This window comes from Anguilla anguilla, chromosome 4 (genome assembly GCF_013347855.1).
Source record: "Anguilla anguilla isolate fAngAng1 chromosome 4, fAngAng1.pri, whole genome shotgun sequence".
Classification (NCBI taxonomy): Eukaryota; Metazoa; Chordata; class Actinopteri; order Anguilliformes; family Anguillidae; genus Anguilla; species Anguilla anguilla.
Window position 1 is genome coordinate 11,478,965 of NC_049204.1, and position 15,826 is coordinate 11,494,790.

Below are 15,826 nucleotides of genomic sequence, written 5' to 3' on the forward strand. Positions count from 1 at the left end.
CTACGAAACAGCTCCTGTTCTCGCTTCCAGCACGTTTAACAAATGAGTTCAGATCTGAAAGGGAATAATTTGTGCAGAAGTGGTGAGAAAAAGTTATTAGACTGGAGTGTCTCTTCAACAAACCCCCCCCCACCCCCACTCCTCTTGTGCCTCACTCTCATACTGAACAGCGCATTAGTGATGCATTTGTTTTTGCAGATGTGCTCGTTTATCAGTTTTTTGTTCGTTTTTGTTTCGTTTTTTTTACTGCTGTTTTTTTTTTACCACAGCGTTATATTTGTCAAGCTTTTTTCTGTATGGTGTCTTCTGCATTAACCCCTACAGTCATAAAATATATGAATCTTTTTTTTAAAGATAAGCATTTGAATGCGTGTGTGAGGCTTGCCTCCTCCTCCTCGAGCGTCCGTTGGGAAGGGCTACCGCTAGCGGAACGATCTTTCCGAGCGGAGCATTAGAGATAAGCATCTGAATGCATGTGTGAGGCCTACCTTTTTGCCTGGGGAAGCCATTTAGCATCACACACACACCTGCAGCGAGGAGCCATGCTGACTGAGAAACCCCTTTGGGGGGGGAAAAAATATATAAAAAAATCCATCCGGAATGTTCCTTTCCCAAAGCCAGTCTGAGGTCAGGATTGCGGTCGAGGGGCGGAGAGGGCGCTGGCGATTGGACGAGCCCCCGTGCCCGGGCTCCGCGATTGGCCGGCTCTGGGTTACGGCGGCGTCCCGGGTATTCCCCGCTCCGGGCAAATTACGCCGTCAAACGAAAGGAGAGTTCCCAGAACTCTCTGCAGCGGCGGCGGCCTGTCATCACCCTCAGGCCTCTCCCCTGTGACAGGGGGGTGGGCGGGGAGAGGGGGAGTGGGGGGGGGGGATTGGTGTCTGGCACCACTCCCTGGCCCCGAAGGACGCGCCAGCTCCAGAACCCTCCGTGCCGGTCGTGTCGGGCCCTGGCGCCGGTTCGCGGCCGAGCGGACGGCAGCCCGCTTGGCGCCGGTGCTGCACAGGTGCGCGTAGCGGCCTGACGCCGTTGTTCCCCCTGCTCCCTGCCCTGCCCCGTATGGCGTCACCCCAGCTCGGGAGAGACTGGTGAACTCTGGCCCGGCGCCGAACTCGCCGCGGAGAGAACCGTGGCGGCCGGGGGGGGGGGACCGGGCTGGCGCGCGCGCGGTGTACAAATCGCCCGCGGCCGCCTTCGCCCCGGGCGACGTTAAGCGTGTCCAAATTTTGTTCTGTCGAGTGGCGCGAGCTGCGCCCGAATCGAGCTGAAATTCAGATTTCGCCTCCGCGTGGCCGCCGGCCCTCCGACGCGAGGGGAAGTGAGATTCGCGAGCGGTGCAGTCCCACCGGACCCCTCGAACAAAGCAGGGGGGTGTTTTTCTCACGGCTCTGAAAATGTTTCACGCGGTCGAAACGTTCGCGAGCGGTGCGGCGATTGGGAAGAAGCCGGGCGTCCTCCGGTTGGCCGCGGTCCGAACCGTGCTAACGTCACCGCAGGGCCGCGTACGGAGAGCGGGGGCCTCCTCCTCCGAGGGGCTCGCACGAGGGGCAGAAGCGCCCGTCTCCAGAGGTTTCCCCGAAGCGTGGGTCAGGAGCAGGACGGCTGGGGAACCGTCCCCCCTGGTCCCGGCTCTCCTTTTCAGATGGAAATGAGGCATTAGTCCCGCAGCTTTTTGATTTCAAGGTGACAGAGGGAGGGAGAAGTTTTGAAAAGAAAAATGTGAAGTCGCAGCTCTCCCATTCTGCTCTTTGCCCAGGAACCTCAGCAATCTGAAGTAATTGGAGATACTCATTCTCCGGTATCTGCGCTCCATCCCTTTGAACTCAGATGGAGGAATTAAGTTGGCTCACCGGAGAGAGTATCTCATTCTCTCTCTGTCCCTATCCCTCCCTCTCTTTCTCTCTCTCTGTCTCTATCTCTCTTTCTTTCTTTCTCTCTCTCTCCTCCTCCCCCCTCCCCTCCCCTCCCTGCCCTCAGAGCTCTCACTGGTGGAGTTTTGGAAATGGTGTTGTCGGTAATCTTTTTTGCTGGAGCGCTGGGCAGCTCCGTGCCTGTTTTCCTCAGCTTCGCTCCCGTTACAGCAATCTTCGCACGTAATGATATGAGACACATGAACACCGCGCGGGTGCTGCTTACACTGGTAATTTATGTTTTTTATGAGCTTCGCAGATTGGAATTACTCGGATTCTGTCTCTCGATTGAAGGAGACGTTACCCGGGGTGACCTGGTGTATATGACTAGCCTATCATCGCGGCCCTGTTAACTGCCAATTTATCCTCCGCTGCCCTCCCTCCACACATTCATCTTTCCCTCCAGTCCGGTCCTTCGCTCCGCTTCCCTCTATGCCAGCTGCTCCTGAACCCTTGGTAGACATTTTACAACCTGCCCCCTCTCTCCTTCACAGGTCCCAGTGCTACAAGTTGCCCGAACACTCCAAGTTAGTTATTTCCGTTCCTCCTTTTCTGTATCGGCCATACGCCACGCCCAGCCCACCCCCCACCACGCCGCATAGTTCTTTACCTGTATGGCTTCTTCATCGCCCCCTTCTTCATCCTCCCGCCCCTCCTCATCGCTCCTCCTCCTCAGTGTGGTCATGAAGGGCATTTCCAACACCGGGCTTGTCGCACCACGCCTGCAGTCTACCGGCGGGGGTGGAGATACTTAAATACCCGTCTACTCTTTTCCTTTTTCCGCAGGCTGGCTCCCAGAACTGTCTCCACCGACAAATATGAGTCTGAAGGAGAGAGAGAGAGAGAGATAAAGATCTTTTTGTTGGTCTGGGGGGAGCCGAGCGTTTTTAAAAATAGTCGAACTTGTAGCACGTGGGTTGGCGGCGATGGAGACGGCACAGAAAAGGTCTTTTCTGTGGGAAACCGATGTGACACCTGTCCTTTATGCAAATTGGATACTTTCTGATGTGGCAGAGGCCCCCTTGGTGACAAGTCTTAGTGGCAGGAACGCATGGACTCATACACAGAAGAAGGTGGCTTCCCTTTGAAGCTCGTCAGATCCGGTACTGTAGGGTTCACAAAGAGGGAAAGCGTCCGTGTGAGACAGAGATGCTCTTTGTGAATTTGTGTGTACGCTCGGTGATAGTCGATCAAGTTTGGCTTCCAGTCAAGAGGCTCGGCTTTCAAATTGGACGCGCCGCCAGTGTGCACTGCGTGTATGTGTGCGCTTGTGCGTCTCATCGAGTGCTATGCTGAGCGATAATCCATTGTGTTGCCGTAAAGAGCCCGAGCCTGGTGGAAGAGGATACGTTTTACCGATTTCTCAGCCCCCTCAGCTTCCTCGCCATTGACAAGTGGGACGTCCGTAGCGCATTCTGAGTTCCAGCTAAGGACGGCAGCTCGCTGCATTCAGAGGTGACCGGGGGATTTGTGTCAGGGATTTGTGTTGGTAGATTAGCTGTAAACCATTAAATACACCATGAATGTAAATCTACTGAAGGACATGGCAAGTTTGTAAGTGAGTTATTTGTTTTCGTGTCATGCAAAGTGAGGACCTCGAGCTGCAAGTGGCAGGCTTGTCCATCGCTTTAGCCTCTTAGGGTGATTCACATTGTGTCTCTGCATATTCTAGTAAGGGGCAGTTGTGGTAACCAGTCTGAGAGAGTGACAGTTGGCCTGTTATCGGTTTTTTTGGGGGGGAAAAGTTGACTTGCGTCCCCCACCCTGCTTGCGTAGCGCTGTAGACTTCAGGTGACCTGTCTACATCCGCCCACCAGTGATTGTGCTCATTTTGCTCAGACGCATCGCCAGAGGGGCTCACTTCACCACGGCATGATGTCACCAACCCGCGCCAGTCTCTCTCTCTCACTCCCTCTCTCTTTAGCTCTCTCTCTCTCACTCTATGTAGGTCTCTCTCACTCTCTATAGCCCTCTCTCTCTCTCACCCTATAGCTCTCTCTCTCACTCCCTCTCTATAGCTTTCACACCCTTTCTCTATATCTCTCTCTATCTATGTAGCTGTCTCACTATAGCTCTCTCACACCCTCTTTCTCCTTCTCTCTTCCCCTCTCTCTATAGCTGTTTCTCTGTAGCTCTCTCTCTCTCTCTCCCTCTCCCTCCTCATTGTTGAGGTCTGCGCTTAGCTGTGCATCGTCTCATCGGTGGCCCTCACACCCGACTCTGGCCCTCACCCCCCCCCCCCCACATCTCAGGTCAGAGGTCACGTGCCCGTGTGGAGGAAAAGAAAGCGTGGTCCAGTGTGTGCCTAACCCACCGTGTCTCTCTCTCTGTCTGCCAGGCATGAGGGAGCACCCGCCCGTCTCCGTCGGCGACCTGGCCCACCACATCGAGGGCCTCAAGGCCAACGACAGCCTCCGATTCTCGCAGGAGTACGAGGTATGGAACCACCTTGGGAATAACATGACTGGCCTCTCAAAGTAAAACTCCCCCCCACCCAGGTCTCTATTTCTGCAGTCTATGTAAAATGTATTTTTCCTGCCGTCCTCTTATTAATGATCTATTCAATGATTTATAAAATTTTATTTTTCATGAAATGTCCATCAGTTAGGATTTTTTTTTGCTCTGATCCGATTTTTTTGCTTTTACTGTTCACATTCGTGTTTCTATGTGACCTATATCTGACGTAAGTGTGAACAGACCTCTGCTCTGAAAGACCCCACATTAACAACACAAAACCAAAATACAATATTTGTGAGACAGTCCATCCTGGAAACGAAATAGCAGCGCAAGCATTGGAGAACAATGCTGATCCAGGGTGTGCGTGTGTGTATATATATAGATGGATAGATAGATAGATGGTTACAAATTAAAGGAAAAACCTGAATAAAAATGCTGAGCAGGCCCAGTTGACCTTGATTCTGGATCAAGATGGCAAGAGTAAAAGATCTAAGTGACTTTGAAAGAGGGCTCATTATTGGGGCACAGTTGGCAGGAGCTTCAGTCTCAAAGACTGCTCAACTGGCTGGTGTTTCAGTAGAACTAAAGTGACATCTGCATTTAGATCTATGCTCTCCCCACCACCATCATCAAAACTTCAAATGAGGGAATATCCTTTGGAAGAATGGTGTTCCATCCCTCCAGTGGTGTTCCAGAGACTTGTAGAATCTATGCCAAGGCTCATTGAAGCTGTCCTGGCGGTTCGTGGTGGCCCAACACCTTACTAAGACACTTTATGTTGGTTTGCCCTTTGATATATATAATCCATTGTCATATTTATATCCAGTAAAACTGTATTTGAAAAAAACCAGCCAGCCACATTCCTTGCAGGGAATGTTTTTTTGGTGATAAGTGAGATATTGAGGCAGATTGTTGTATGAAGAGATAGGCTTGGTGCATATCTAATCTTAGTTCATTTTATCACTGAACGTAGTGCTATTTCAGCTGATGAAGTATTTTGATAAAATGCACGGTGTCACGTTCAAATGTGCAATAAAACATCAACCACCTGCTGGAAACCCGATCGTTGCCCAATTTTCGCTTTTAACAGCAATGGCACTTTAGGTCTTCGCAAATTAGCAATTGTGGCGCTACATTTAGCATGTGAGCGGTTTGACGGGAAGCCGAAGTGGCGGAAAGCTGACGGCGGTGGCTGCGCGACGCTTTCACGAAGGCACGTGACCCAGATTAGCCCTACAGGCTTCCTCACCTGCGGTCACTTGTTCACACGCAAAAAAAAAAAAAAAAATAGGCAGCCAGGCGGTTTATTCTAGCCGCGGCGGGGCTGAAAACTCAGCTGGACATCTGGAAGTCTCCATTCTCTTCCATTATAACCGCTCCCCAGAGATGACACGTCTGGGTTTTTTATTTTTTATTTTAAACGCAGCAGGTTATGATAGAAAGCACTCATGCAGAGCTGGAGAGAGAGAGAGAAAAAAACAGGTGGAGAGGGAAAAAGAGAGAGCTGTACACCGTCCTTCCCTCCCTGACACTCTCTGTCAGAGGCAGAAAACGAAACTGCCTCAAAAACTGGCTTCCTTGCGGGAAGATGGATTCCAAATTATTTCCAGTCCTTCTGCATGAAGAAGGCAAAGTAGTTTTTTTTTTTTTTTTTTCAAATTTTGAGAGCCAGAGATTCTAATGGTCTCCCTAGTTTTCTCTTCGATTTGTTTACTTGTATTTATTTTCTATCCAGTCACCGCAGGGAGAATTGCTTTTGTTTTATGTAGTACTGCAGTCATAATATGTGTGTGTTTGTTTTATTTATTTATTTATTTAGTCAGTCAGACTATGCACACAGACTGAAATTTTCCAAAGGGCTTAACTAGGCAGTGAGGTAACTGGGAAAGTCGAGCACTAACCTGAAAGCGTCACACTGCGCGTTTCCTTTCTGTTTAGCTGATCTGCTCATTATTTATGAGATTAACAACGAGATCAGGGTGGAACGGCTCAACATTTTGTGTGGCACCCTTGTTTGGGCCTTAATCAAGGAAGGTTTCAAGTTGGTAAGAGGTTACCGCTCAAAATTTGTATGAATCATATTTTTCTCCAGAAGAATAATGCTCCTCTGCACCCCCCCCCCACCCCCCACCCCCCCCACTCTGAAACCCAAAGGGGGATTATTGTTGTTGATGTCCTACAAAGAAAGAGCATTTGCATTTAAAGTGGCAAATTTCAGTGGGGATAAAGGGGGAATGTAAAATAGCTTGCTGTTTGTATTACAGGAAAGAAGAAGGAAGATTAATTAGAGCACATTATAGGAACTTTAGAACCACGCCGTCCACTTCTGCCGTGCTTTTAAAATTTTCAGTTTGTGCAATGTAGTTAAACTGGACATCCCTGCTCCGTATGGCTCTTTTGATGCTGAAGATATTTCCCTGTGCTCTTGTAATTATTTGTTATATAACATTCTCTTCTGATACGGTCCGTTCTGTTGGTACTACGCAAGCACACAGATGTGTGGATGTGTCTACGCATATATGTATGTGTGTGTATATGTGCAAAGACTTGCAAGTACAGGGAAGTGTCATTCCCTGTGAAGTGTATTTATTTTACAACAGTGAGTTCCTTTAGACTTATGTGGGAAATGATTCAGGGTGATAGCAGCGCGGTTTCTCAGGAGAAGTCAGGGTGTTTGGTAGCTTGGATGGAGAATAGAAGGCTGGGGTCTGGGTTGCCTCACCTCCTCATGTGATTGGTGCAGGCCAGGGTTCCATAATTCAGTAACAGGACAGGCGCAGTCCGTTGGGCTTCCCCTCTGAGCTGTGGGTGCTGTCCTCTGTGGCGGGAAAGAGAGAGAGAGAGAGAGAGAGAGAGAGAGAGAGAGAGTAAGAGTGAGTGAGAGTGAGTAAGAGTGAGTGACTGAGAGTGAGTAAGAGTAAGAGTAAGAGTAAGAGTAAGAGTAAGAGTAAGAGTAAGAGTGTGAGTGAGTAAGAGTAAGAGTAAGAGTAAGAGTAAGAGTAAGAGTAAGAGTAAGAGTAAGAGTAAGAGTAAGAGTAAGTGTAAGTGTAAGTGTAAGTGTAAGTGTAAGAGTAAGTGAGTGAGTGAGTGAGTGAGTGAGATTGAGTAAGAGTGAGTGGACACTTTCTATGTGCTGCAATAAAAGTACATATTGTGTGTATCTGTATTTAAGTATACATGTATATGCATCTCCCAGTTGAATTTGAGCTGCCTGCCTGTGAAACTTTTTGAAGCTCCCCACGGCACTGCCTGACCATCTCCCAGCCCCTCATTTCCCCTGGCTGGCAGTGCTTGAAATTGAAAGTGCATGCTGGTCCTATTAAGAGCGCACGGGGGGCCACAGATGTGGCGAATGTGTCGCTCTGCGGCGGAAGGTGCCGGAGACCTGTCGGCAGCCATCTCGCGTCGCGCGATCTCCGCTCGAATTTCCGATTCGGCGCCCGCCGAGCTCATCTGGTATCGGGACGCGCCGCACTCTGCCCCTCCTTCAGCTTACCCGACGCCCCGGTCAGTCCCGGAGGATGCCACTCATCCGGGGCGAGCCCGGTCCCGAAGCGCGTCTCTCTCTCTCTCTCTCTCGCACGCCCGCTGGCGGAGCGTTAAAAAGAAGGGCCCGGATGACAGTAGCCGTCGCGTTTCCGCCGAGGGCGGCCGGAACCGGCGGGAGCCCAGATCCCGCGCGTCCGCCCGCGCCCCGCTCGACGTCAGGAAGCCGAATCACCCGTCTCACCGCGCCCGCCGTGAGCAACACCCCTCCCCGCTCTCTACCGCCAGACTCTCAAACCGCGCGCCTTCCTCTGGCTGCCTCTGCGGGGGGAAAGCCAACAGGTTCCTACAAAAGCCTTTTAAGTGCCTGTAATTTGTCAGAGGTAATTGCCGTGCGGTAAGGAAGGTGACAAAGTCCTTGGCGTGCGTGCAGCCTCCGCCTGTCCGCATATCCTGTCTGGCTCGCTTTCTCAGCCTTACAGGATGTGGCAAGTTAAGAGAGGTAGTTGCGCTGGGGTTTTTTTTTTTGTTTTTTTCTGCCAGGATCGGCACCTGCTCCTGAACAGCCCTCCTCCTCCGTACAGGGATCGATGCGTTTCGTTAAGAGCATGTATACAACACACGGGGGCCACGTGCTCGGAGAGGGCTAATCACACGGAGCTGACAAATTCGGGAACTGAGGGTACAGGAAGCCGTTAGCCCGAGCAGCCGTGTCGGTAATGAATGCTTCCAGACCGGGACGGTCTTAATCAGCCTTTCCCGAGAACGGAATCGCCTCCTAATGAAGACGCAGATCTGTCTCCCCCTGGCGCCACGGGATTCTGTCGAAGAACGGAGCTGTTCAAGAAAAAACAAGAAAAAAAAAAAGCCAGACCTTTCCTGGACGTTCGCGAGCGGAATTGGCCGAAGCGCGCCGTCACCCCGAGCTTCTCCCGACGCCTCCCTCGCCAAACCAGCAGCCGGACTGCTTTCTGAGAATTTTTTTTTTTTTACGCCTGCGTATTGATTTGGCTTCACGCGCGCGGCTTCGGCCTAAAATAGCGGCTCCTGGCTGCTTCGTGAGGCAGGCTCTATTCTCGGCGACGAGCCGCCGCGAACAATGCCTCCCAGACGCTCACCTGTACAGCCTGTCAGCCCTCATTGATCTGGGCGTTCGTCCCAGGGCGCTGCCGCCGCTGTGCGTTCGGGCTGGCAGGCCTTAATCATGCTAGGGAGGGGGGGGGGGGGAGGGGGGGGAGGGGGGGGGGTGGAGGTGGAGGATTGGAGCCAGACCAGCACTCATTGGTAGGACTCATCAGCAACCTGGCAGAGGGAGGGTGGGGTGGGGGGTGGGGGGGGGGAGTGAAAAGAAATAGCACTGACAGCTACGGTTGAAAATACGCGCATTGGAATTCCATTAGGAGGCACCTTATCCGAAGACAGCCGGAATCATTTCCTCTGACTTTCGGAATGAGAAGGGAATATCCCTTCGATCTCGGCGGCCGGCCTGCCAGCTCCTGTCGAAAGCGCAGGTGGTTTCAGAAACCGAGCGTGTCGCTAGCCAATTAACGGCGACGGAATTAAGCGAAACGTCGATTCCGGAATTTCTGAAAGTTCCGTTTGTCCGTCGTGCAGCGCCTGTATGGACGTATGCGGAACCAGCTCTGGGAGACGACGGGGCTCCCCGCTGTAGCGGTCCTCGTGTCGTTGTTTAGGTTAACTCCGCGTCTCTGGGGAACGGGTTTGACGCACCGCGGGCGTGATCCCCGGTGACGAGAAGGGGGGGAAGTAATTCTCGTGTCCCGCAGGCACATTAGCAGTAATGCGCAATATTTGTCAAACTGGGACTGCGGAAGCTTTACTTAACAGCCTGTTAAATGGGATGCAGGCTCTGCCCGTCTCTCCATTATCGCTGTTATCGGCGCGAGGCACGGAACTTTCCAGAACGTCGGTGTGAGCAGTGGCGGGAAACGCGGCAGGGCTTTAAATCATTCATTGTCTGCGTCTTGTTTTACAAGGTCTCGGCACCCTTTGCGAACGCGGCGTTTAGTCCAGCTGTTCAGTCGCCAATCCTTTCTGTGCATTAAGAAAGGAATCCCAGCGTAGGCATTAATACTCGCTGCATATATTCCATACAAACAATCCGTACAAATCCGTACAGCTGCATTACTTTTAGAGTAAAAGAAAGTCTAATGGTATGGAATGCAAGTATGTTTAGCTTTTTCTACCTTTCATTGTACTGTAACATAATGTCAGCCTGCTGTTTTTGCAGTTCCGAAAATCCATTACAGAATTTTTTTTTTTTTTAGAGAGAAATATAACAATAAAATGTAATGTACTGTGCACCCCCAAGTGTCTTGATATGCAACCTTCCGGAACTTTCAGATTGATTTCTTCGTTATAATCACAAAATGCCCAAGTTTACTGCGGGCCGAAACAGGCGTTGGGTAGGCAGTAGATTTTGTAACGGTGCTTTGGCCGCAGTACGTGGGGCATTTAAAGCCGAAGGCACCCCAGAAGATGAATGCAGACCTGAATAATGGTCAGTGATAAACTTGGGGATCCCACCTCCATCAAAATTACGCGAGAAAAAGTTTTCTGTCTACTGTCCTGGATCAGGAAAGAACAACTCCTGTGTTGCATCCAAGTCAGAGAGTGCCTCGATGCTTTCCCTGTCTAGCTTTGCGCCGAAAAAGGTGTTTGCCGGTGAATTTAATGGAGTGCAAGAAGCAGCAATGACTTTAATCATTCACAAAGAACATAGCTCACTTGATCATGTATTTCAGCAAAAGCTAGAACATTTATCAAGAAAGCACGGCAAAACTGCTCGAACTTAAAATCTGTCGGATGCAAAGTATTGGCAGAAATTTGACAGAAAAAAACATGGTTCTCACCTATAGCAAGGGGGGGGGGGGCCTGTTCGGGTTTCGACCAGCTTCGCCTCCTTACCGGGGGAAAAATGGCCCACCTTGTGCGAATGAAAGGGGTGGGGGGCGGGTGGGGGGGGGGATGGGGGTTCATAGCACTTTGTTGAAGGATGGCTGACAGGGAAATAAGCTTCATTTCCTTTACCTTTTCCGCTCAGTTCCTGTCAAGACTCTGTCAGCGTTCATAAAAAAAAAAAAAAGACTGCTCAGCGGTGTCAGGCCTCTCTGAGCGGCTCCCCTCCCCACACCTTTATAAATAAAGATTATCCCGCGGAGAAAAGAGCGCTCGAGTCGTAAGTAGCGTTTGAATTGCACGCCTGCCGTCTTGCGCGCTAACATGCATGGGACCAGTGCCAATCACCAGACTAATTGCCGAGAAGCACTTTGTCCCCAGCCGCGAGCTGCAATCAGGGATTTATTTTCCGCGGTGTCAGAAATGGCGGCGCTTACTCACTGCATCCATGTTGGGTAGGGCTAGCCATTCAGAGCGTGTTCAGAAACCCTTTGATCGATGCATGTGTTTTTTTTTCTTCCTCGTTTGATAACCTTGGATTTGGCCCTTGGCTTCATTGACTTTCAGTAGATGCCCTGGCCTACGGTGACTTACAGTGCATGAAATAATTTTGATTAAAAAATAAAAAATAAATAAATATATATATATGCAGGAGCACAATCTTTAACTGGCAAACACCCCTTTATGGGATTATTTTCATTGTGTGGTTGCTAGAGAAAAGATTAGAGAAAAGGTCATCTCTGCTAACCCAAAACACTGGCTCAGTGACTTTTTAAAAAGATTTAGGTTGACCCAAAGTGTATTTTGTTGTAACCTTGGCCCCCTGAATGAATTATGTGAATCCTGTCTCTCGCTCTCTGTGGCTGGGACTTGAGAGAGGCTGAGCGGGAAGGAGATCTCCATGGAAACTGTGGCCAACGGGTACCTGAAGATGGCAGCTCGGAGGCCTTTGTCACGGGTTTTCTCTCTAGAGGCCCTGGGACAGATTTACGGAAAGATTGTGACTGCTTTCTGAATGCAGGGGTAGTCGCTGCTGAATCTACTTCGGATTTACTAAACAGTTGCAATGGGTCAAAATCACTCTTCCGATCTGATTTACAAGGGTTGTGCCGCTCTGAGACTTCTCTTTCGATAAGTAATAAATATGTTGATGAATATGTGTATGTGTGTGTGTATAATCAGGAATGTATATGCTAAAACAGGGTGGAGATTTTGTAAATTGATTGAGTATTTTATAGAATTTACTGAAGTGTGCCTTAATTGTGGCCCTCCTCTTTGTGAATTTTAAGAACTCCTATAAGCAGGTGGTAATTTGCTTATTGCTGATATGGCCCAGCTCATGTACTGTAAAAGTAAAAGGTTGGTTAATGAGGAGTTCTCTCTCTCCCAAGCATGGCAGCAGTCACCAGAGCCAAGGAGACACAGAGGACAAAAGCAAGAAAAAATCCAAGAATTTTACCCTCTTTTGGTTAACTGAACAGAAAATAGCGAAGCGATACAGCCTAGGTTGTGCAGCCAAACAATAATCTTACTCCTGGGAGATATAAAAGTGGAAATTAGGCATGCACCCAGAAATCAAATTCTCTGTCAGTGTGATGTTGCTATGGTGAAGCTGCTCTCAACATTTCTTTGCATCTGGATCTTGTCAGAGTGGCCTACTGTTGAATGCATTTCTCATCCCAGTTTTGTACTGTACTGTCTGCGGTATTCAACGTTTTGTCCTGACAATCTACACATAGGCTACATTTTTTTTACAAACATGTAATTATTATTATTATTATTAGTAGTAGTAGTAGTAGTATCATCATCATTATAAATTCTATTTGTTTTACTGTAAAGATGCAGGACTTCAGTTGACCAATCTGTTGTCAGGCAACAGTCAGTATAAAAGCGCAGCCCTGTATTTAATCAGTTGCCGTTTTGTGTGTATGCGTTCACAGGGCACAGGCTGGATTGTGAATGCAGTTTTACCTTCGGGTGTTTAGTGAGGAGTTCTGCCACATCACTTCCTTCCGCCCCCGCAGCTCGTTTTGCAGGGATTGTTCCGTCAGTGTTAATGTGTTTTATTCTGGTGGATCGCTGCCTGTGCCTTTCGCCAGCATTATGCTGTGGGAAAGTTTCTCATTTGGCCACTGCCTATCAACATGCCGTCTTTTCTTTGAAGCATCTACAGTTCATTTTGGTTTTGCTTAACAAATTTACTTTTGTTTGTGTAAGTGCTCCAAATTTTTCTCCTTTCTGTTGGTATTGCATTCCTTTGCTGTAACAAGCCATTGTGACGCTGTACCATGTTAACCATTCCGTCTATTTTCTGATTTAAGATTTCTTTCTCATTGCCTCACTACTTGTGTCTGGTTGCTTCTTCTTGTTGTCTTGGGACCTTGTAATCTGGACATAAGCATGGCGCATGTTCAACCACAAAACTGAGGAGGTGCTTGATTTCTTTGATTTCATAATTTGGACGAGTCCTAGTTAATTGGCTGTTAATGTGTCGGTGTGCGTGATCGCAACAGACCCTCAGTTTAGCGAGCGTTTTTTCCCCGTGACTATTTCCTTTGGAAATGTGGCTCTCTATATCCCACGGTCTCTATATCCGGACAGACACTCCTGGCGAGATATCCGTCGTCGGAGCGATTTTCGCAGAGCAGGAAGACCTTGCACGAAGTTGCCCTCGGCAATTCCCAACTACCGAAAGGAAGCCTACAAAACGGAGCGCGTGGCTCGGCCTGTAGGGCGGCGGAATCTCGAGCCGTACGCGTGTCTCCCCGGGGGGAGGGGGGGTCCGCTCCCCCCGCCTCCGGAACCTTCTGAGCCGCAATCCCTCTCCTGTCTGTTACCCTCTCTGCGTTCTACCTGTCTGAATAGAGTGACGAATACAAAAGGAGGGCGGTCCGTCTGTTCTCCGTTTAAGGAAAGAAAAACAAAGGTTTTTTTTATGCTCGTTAAAATGTTCCTGTGCATATCTAAATAGCCGGACTTCCGTTTTTATTTGTTAGCGCTGCATTGATGGTGACCTTCAGTCAGCATTGATGAAGGTGTTTGTGAAGTGATGCTGGCAGAGGGTTCTGCTGTACGCCATTGTAAATGATCTAGGCCAGCTCCCTGTGCTCTGAGTCAGAGGTTTTTTTGATATCTGACTTGCGGCTGCCCAACACTGTCCACGGTGTCGATGAGTCTCCTCAGTTCTGTTTTTGTGTCTTCCCCGCAGTCCATTGACCCCGGCCAACAGTTCACCTGGGAGAACTCCAACCTGGAGGTCAACAAGCCAAAGAACCGCTACGCCAACGTCATCGCCTACGACCACTCCAGAGTCATCCTCGCGTCGGTAGACGGTGAGCAACCCCCCCCCCCATGACGGGGTCAGAAGGGTGACGTCAGCACCTATGCAGTATTGGTAGACTCAACGCTTTCCCGGCATACACGCTAGGGAAGTTAGCCTGGTCAGCGCGCCAGTCACTTTTTAAACTGCCACAGCTCAGATGTAAACGCGCCCCGACGCCCGCCCCACCCCCCACCCCCACTATCCACTGACGTTCCCTGTCGGCGTTCCCCCCCCCGCAGGCGTGCCGGGAAGCGACTACATCAACGCCAACTACATCGACGGCTACCACAAGCAGAACGCCTACATCGCCACGCAGGGCCCCCTGCCGGAGACGCTGAGCGACTTCTGGCGCATGGTCTGGGAGCAGCGCACCAACACCGTCGTCATGATGACCCGGCTGGAGGAGAAGTCGCGGGTGAGTGCCGGCCGCCGAACGTCCGCGTCGGGGGGGCGGGGGGGGAGAGGCGCCGTCCGACGCTAACATCCTCGGCGGTTTTCCCGAATTTGTTGTTTCGCTCGCCACTGAGGTCAACTTCATTTCAAGTCGGACGGTAATAATAATAATAATAATTACGAAAATAATTGAAACCCGGTTCGCTAATTATATCGGCGTAACTGGTTCGCGTTCGTTCTGTCTGCGGGAGTCAGTCTCTCGGCGTCGGGGAGGACGGTTTGTGTGCCGACGCTAAATGTCGTTTTGTGACCGTGGAGGCGCGACCGTTGGGCACGGGAAACACGCTTAGGCGGGAAAAGGCTATCTGCAAATGCCGTGCTCTGAGATCTCCGCGATAAGCGTAAGGTCAGGCTGGAGATAGGGAGGCGCAGAACAAATGTGTCAGCGGGTGGGGAGGAGGACCCCGTTTACACAAAATAAATATCTTTATTGACGCAGCAGCGGCTGGCAGGCAGCGGCAGGACTGCGCGCCCACGCAGACGCGAGTCGTGAGGTGGATAATGAGGCCTCTTTAGAGATGGGGGGGGGCGGAGTCCGAGTGCAGCCCCGGCCTGTTTGCCCGTTACCTCAGGCCATCCCACCTCTGACATCATTAATAACCGCGGGGGAGGCATCTGGCTGGAGCGCGTGTCAATTAGGAAGTAGATTGATATTTATTCCCGGCAAGACGGCGCGGTGCGTTTCCCTCCACGGCATTAGCCAGGGTAAAGAAGCCTGACCACCCCCCCCCCCGTACCACGGCACATAGATCTGGCCGTCTGTGCTCCGCATCCGTGAGGTGGTCCTGATCCGCTGGGATTCTCCGGGTTTTGACACACTCATTATTGCGGTCCTGTTAGGTCGGTGCACAGTTCCACCCCCTGTTCTTTTAAGTGTCGGAACGAAGCCTCGAACTTGCGCACAGCCCCGCTCCCCTCTCCTCTCTGCAGTCAGGGGAAAGACATGGGGGGGGCCAATCGGGGCTCAGTGACCTCTGACCCCCTGCTGGCCCACTCGGTGGAGTGGACCGGCCCGGGCAAGCCGCCCGTCCCCATCCCCGCGCCCACATTTCCGCCTCCGTGACCCCACCCTCTATCAGTGACTAAGCGACAGAAGACACGTTTCCACGGAGAGTAAACAGGAAACGCCACAGCAGCCACTGCGAGAGAGGGGCAGCACGTTGGCCACCCTTGGGCGATGCCACCTGTCCAGTATGTTCCGCCACATGACTCAAGATCTTGACTAACAGCGTCAGTCGCGCCCGCAAAACCAACAGCCTTCGCCGATAACGGGAAACAG

At 50.7% G+C, this 15,826-nt stretch overlaps 1 protein-coding gene across 21 annotated transcripts in view; it reads left to right on the top strand.

Annotated features, from left to right (window-relative positions):
- ptprfa (protein tyrosine phosphatase receptor type Fa) overlaps nt 1-15,826 on the top strand; it is a 226,059-nt gene that overhangs the window by 194,775 nt on the left and 15,458 nt on the right. For 15 of the 21 annotated variants that reach the window (XM_035412987.1, XM_035412983.1, XM_035412985.1 and 12 more), the window contains 4 exons: nt 2,405-2,437; nt 4,249-4,346; nt 13,981-14,104; nt 14,334-14,509. In XM_035412987.1, coding sequence (XP_035268878.1) covers nt 2,405-2,437; nt 4,249-4,346; nt 13,981-14,104; nt 14,334-14,509 — 431 coding nt within the window. The remainder of the gene's footprint in view (nt 1-2,404; nt 2,438-4,248; nt 4,347-13,980; nt 14,105-14,333; nt 14,510-15,826) is intronic. The other 6 variants (XM_035412990.1, XM_035412991.1, XM_035412995.1 and 3 more) reach the window with 1 other exon arrangement.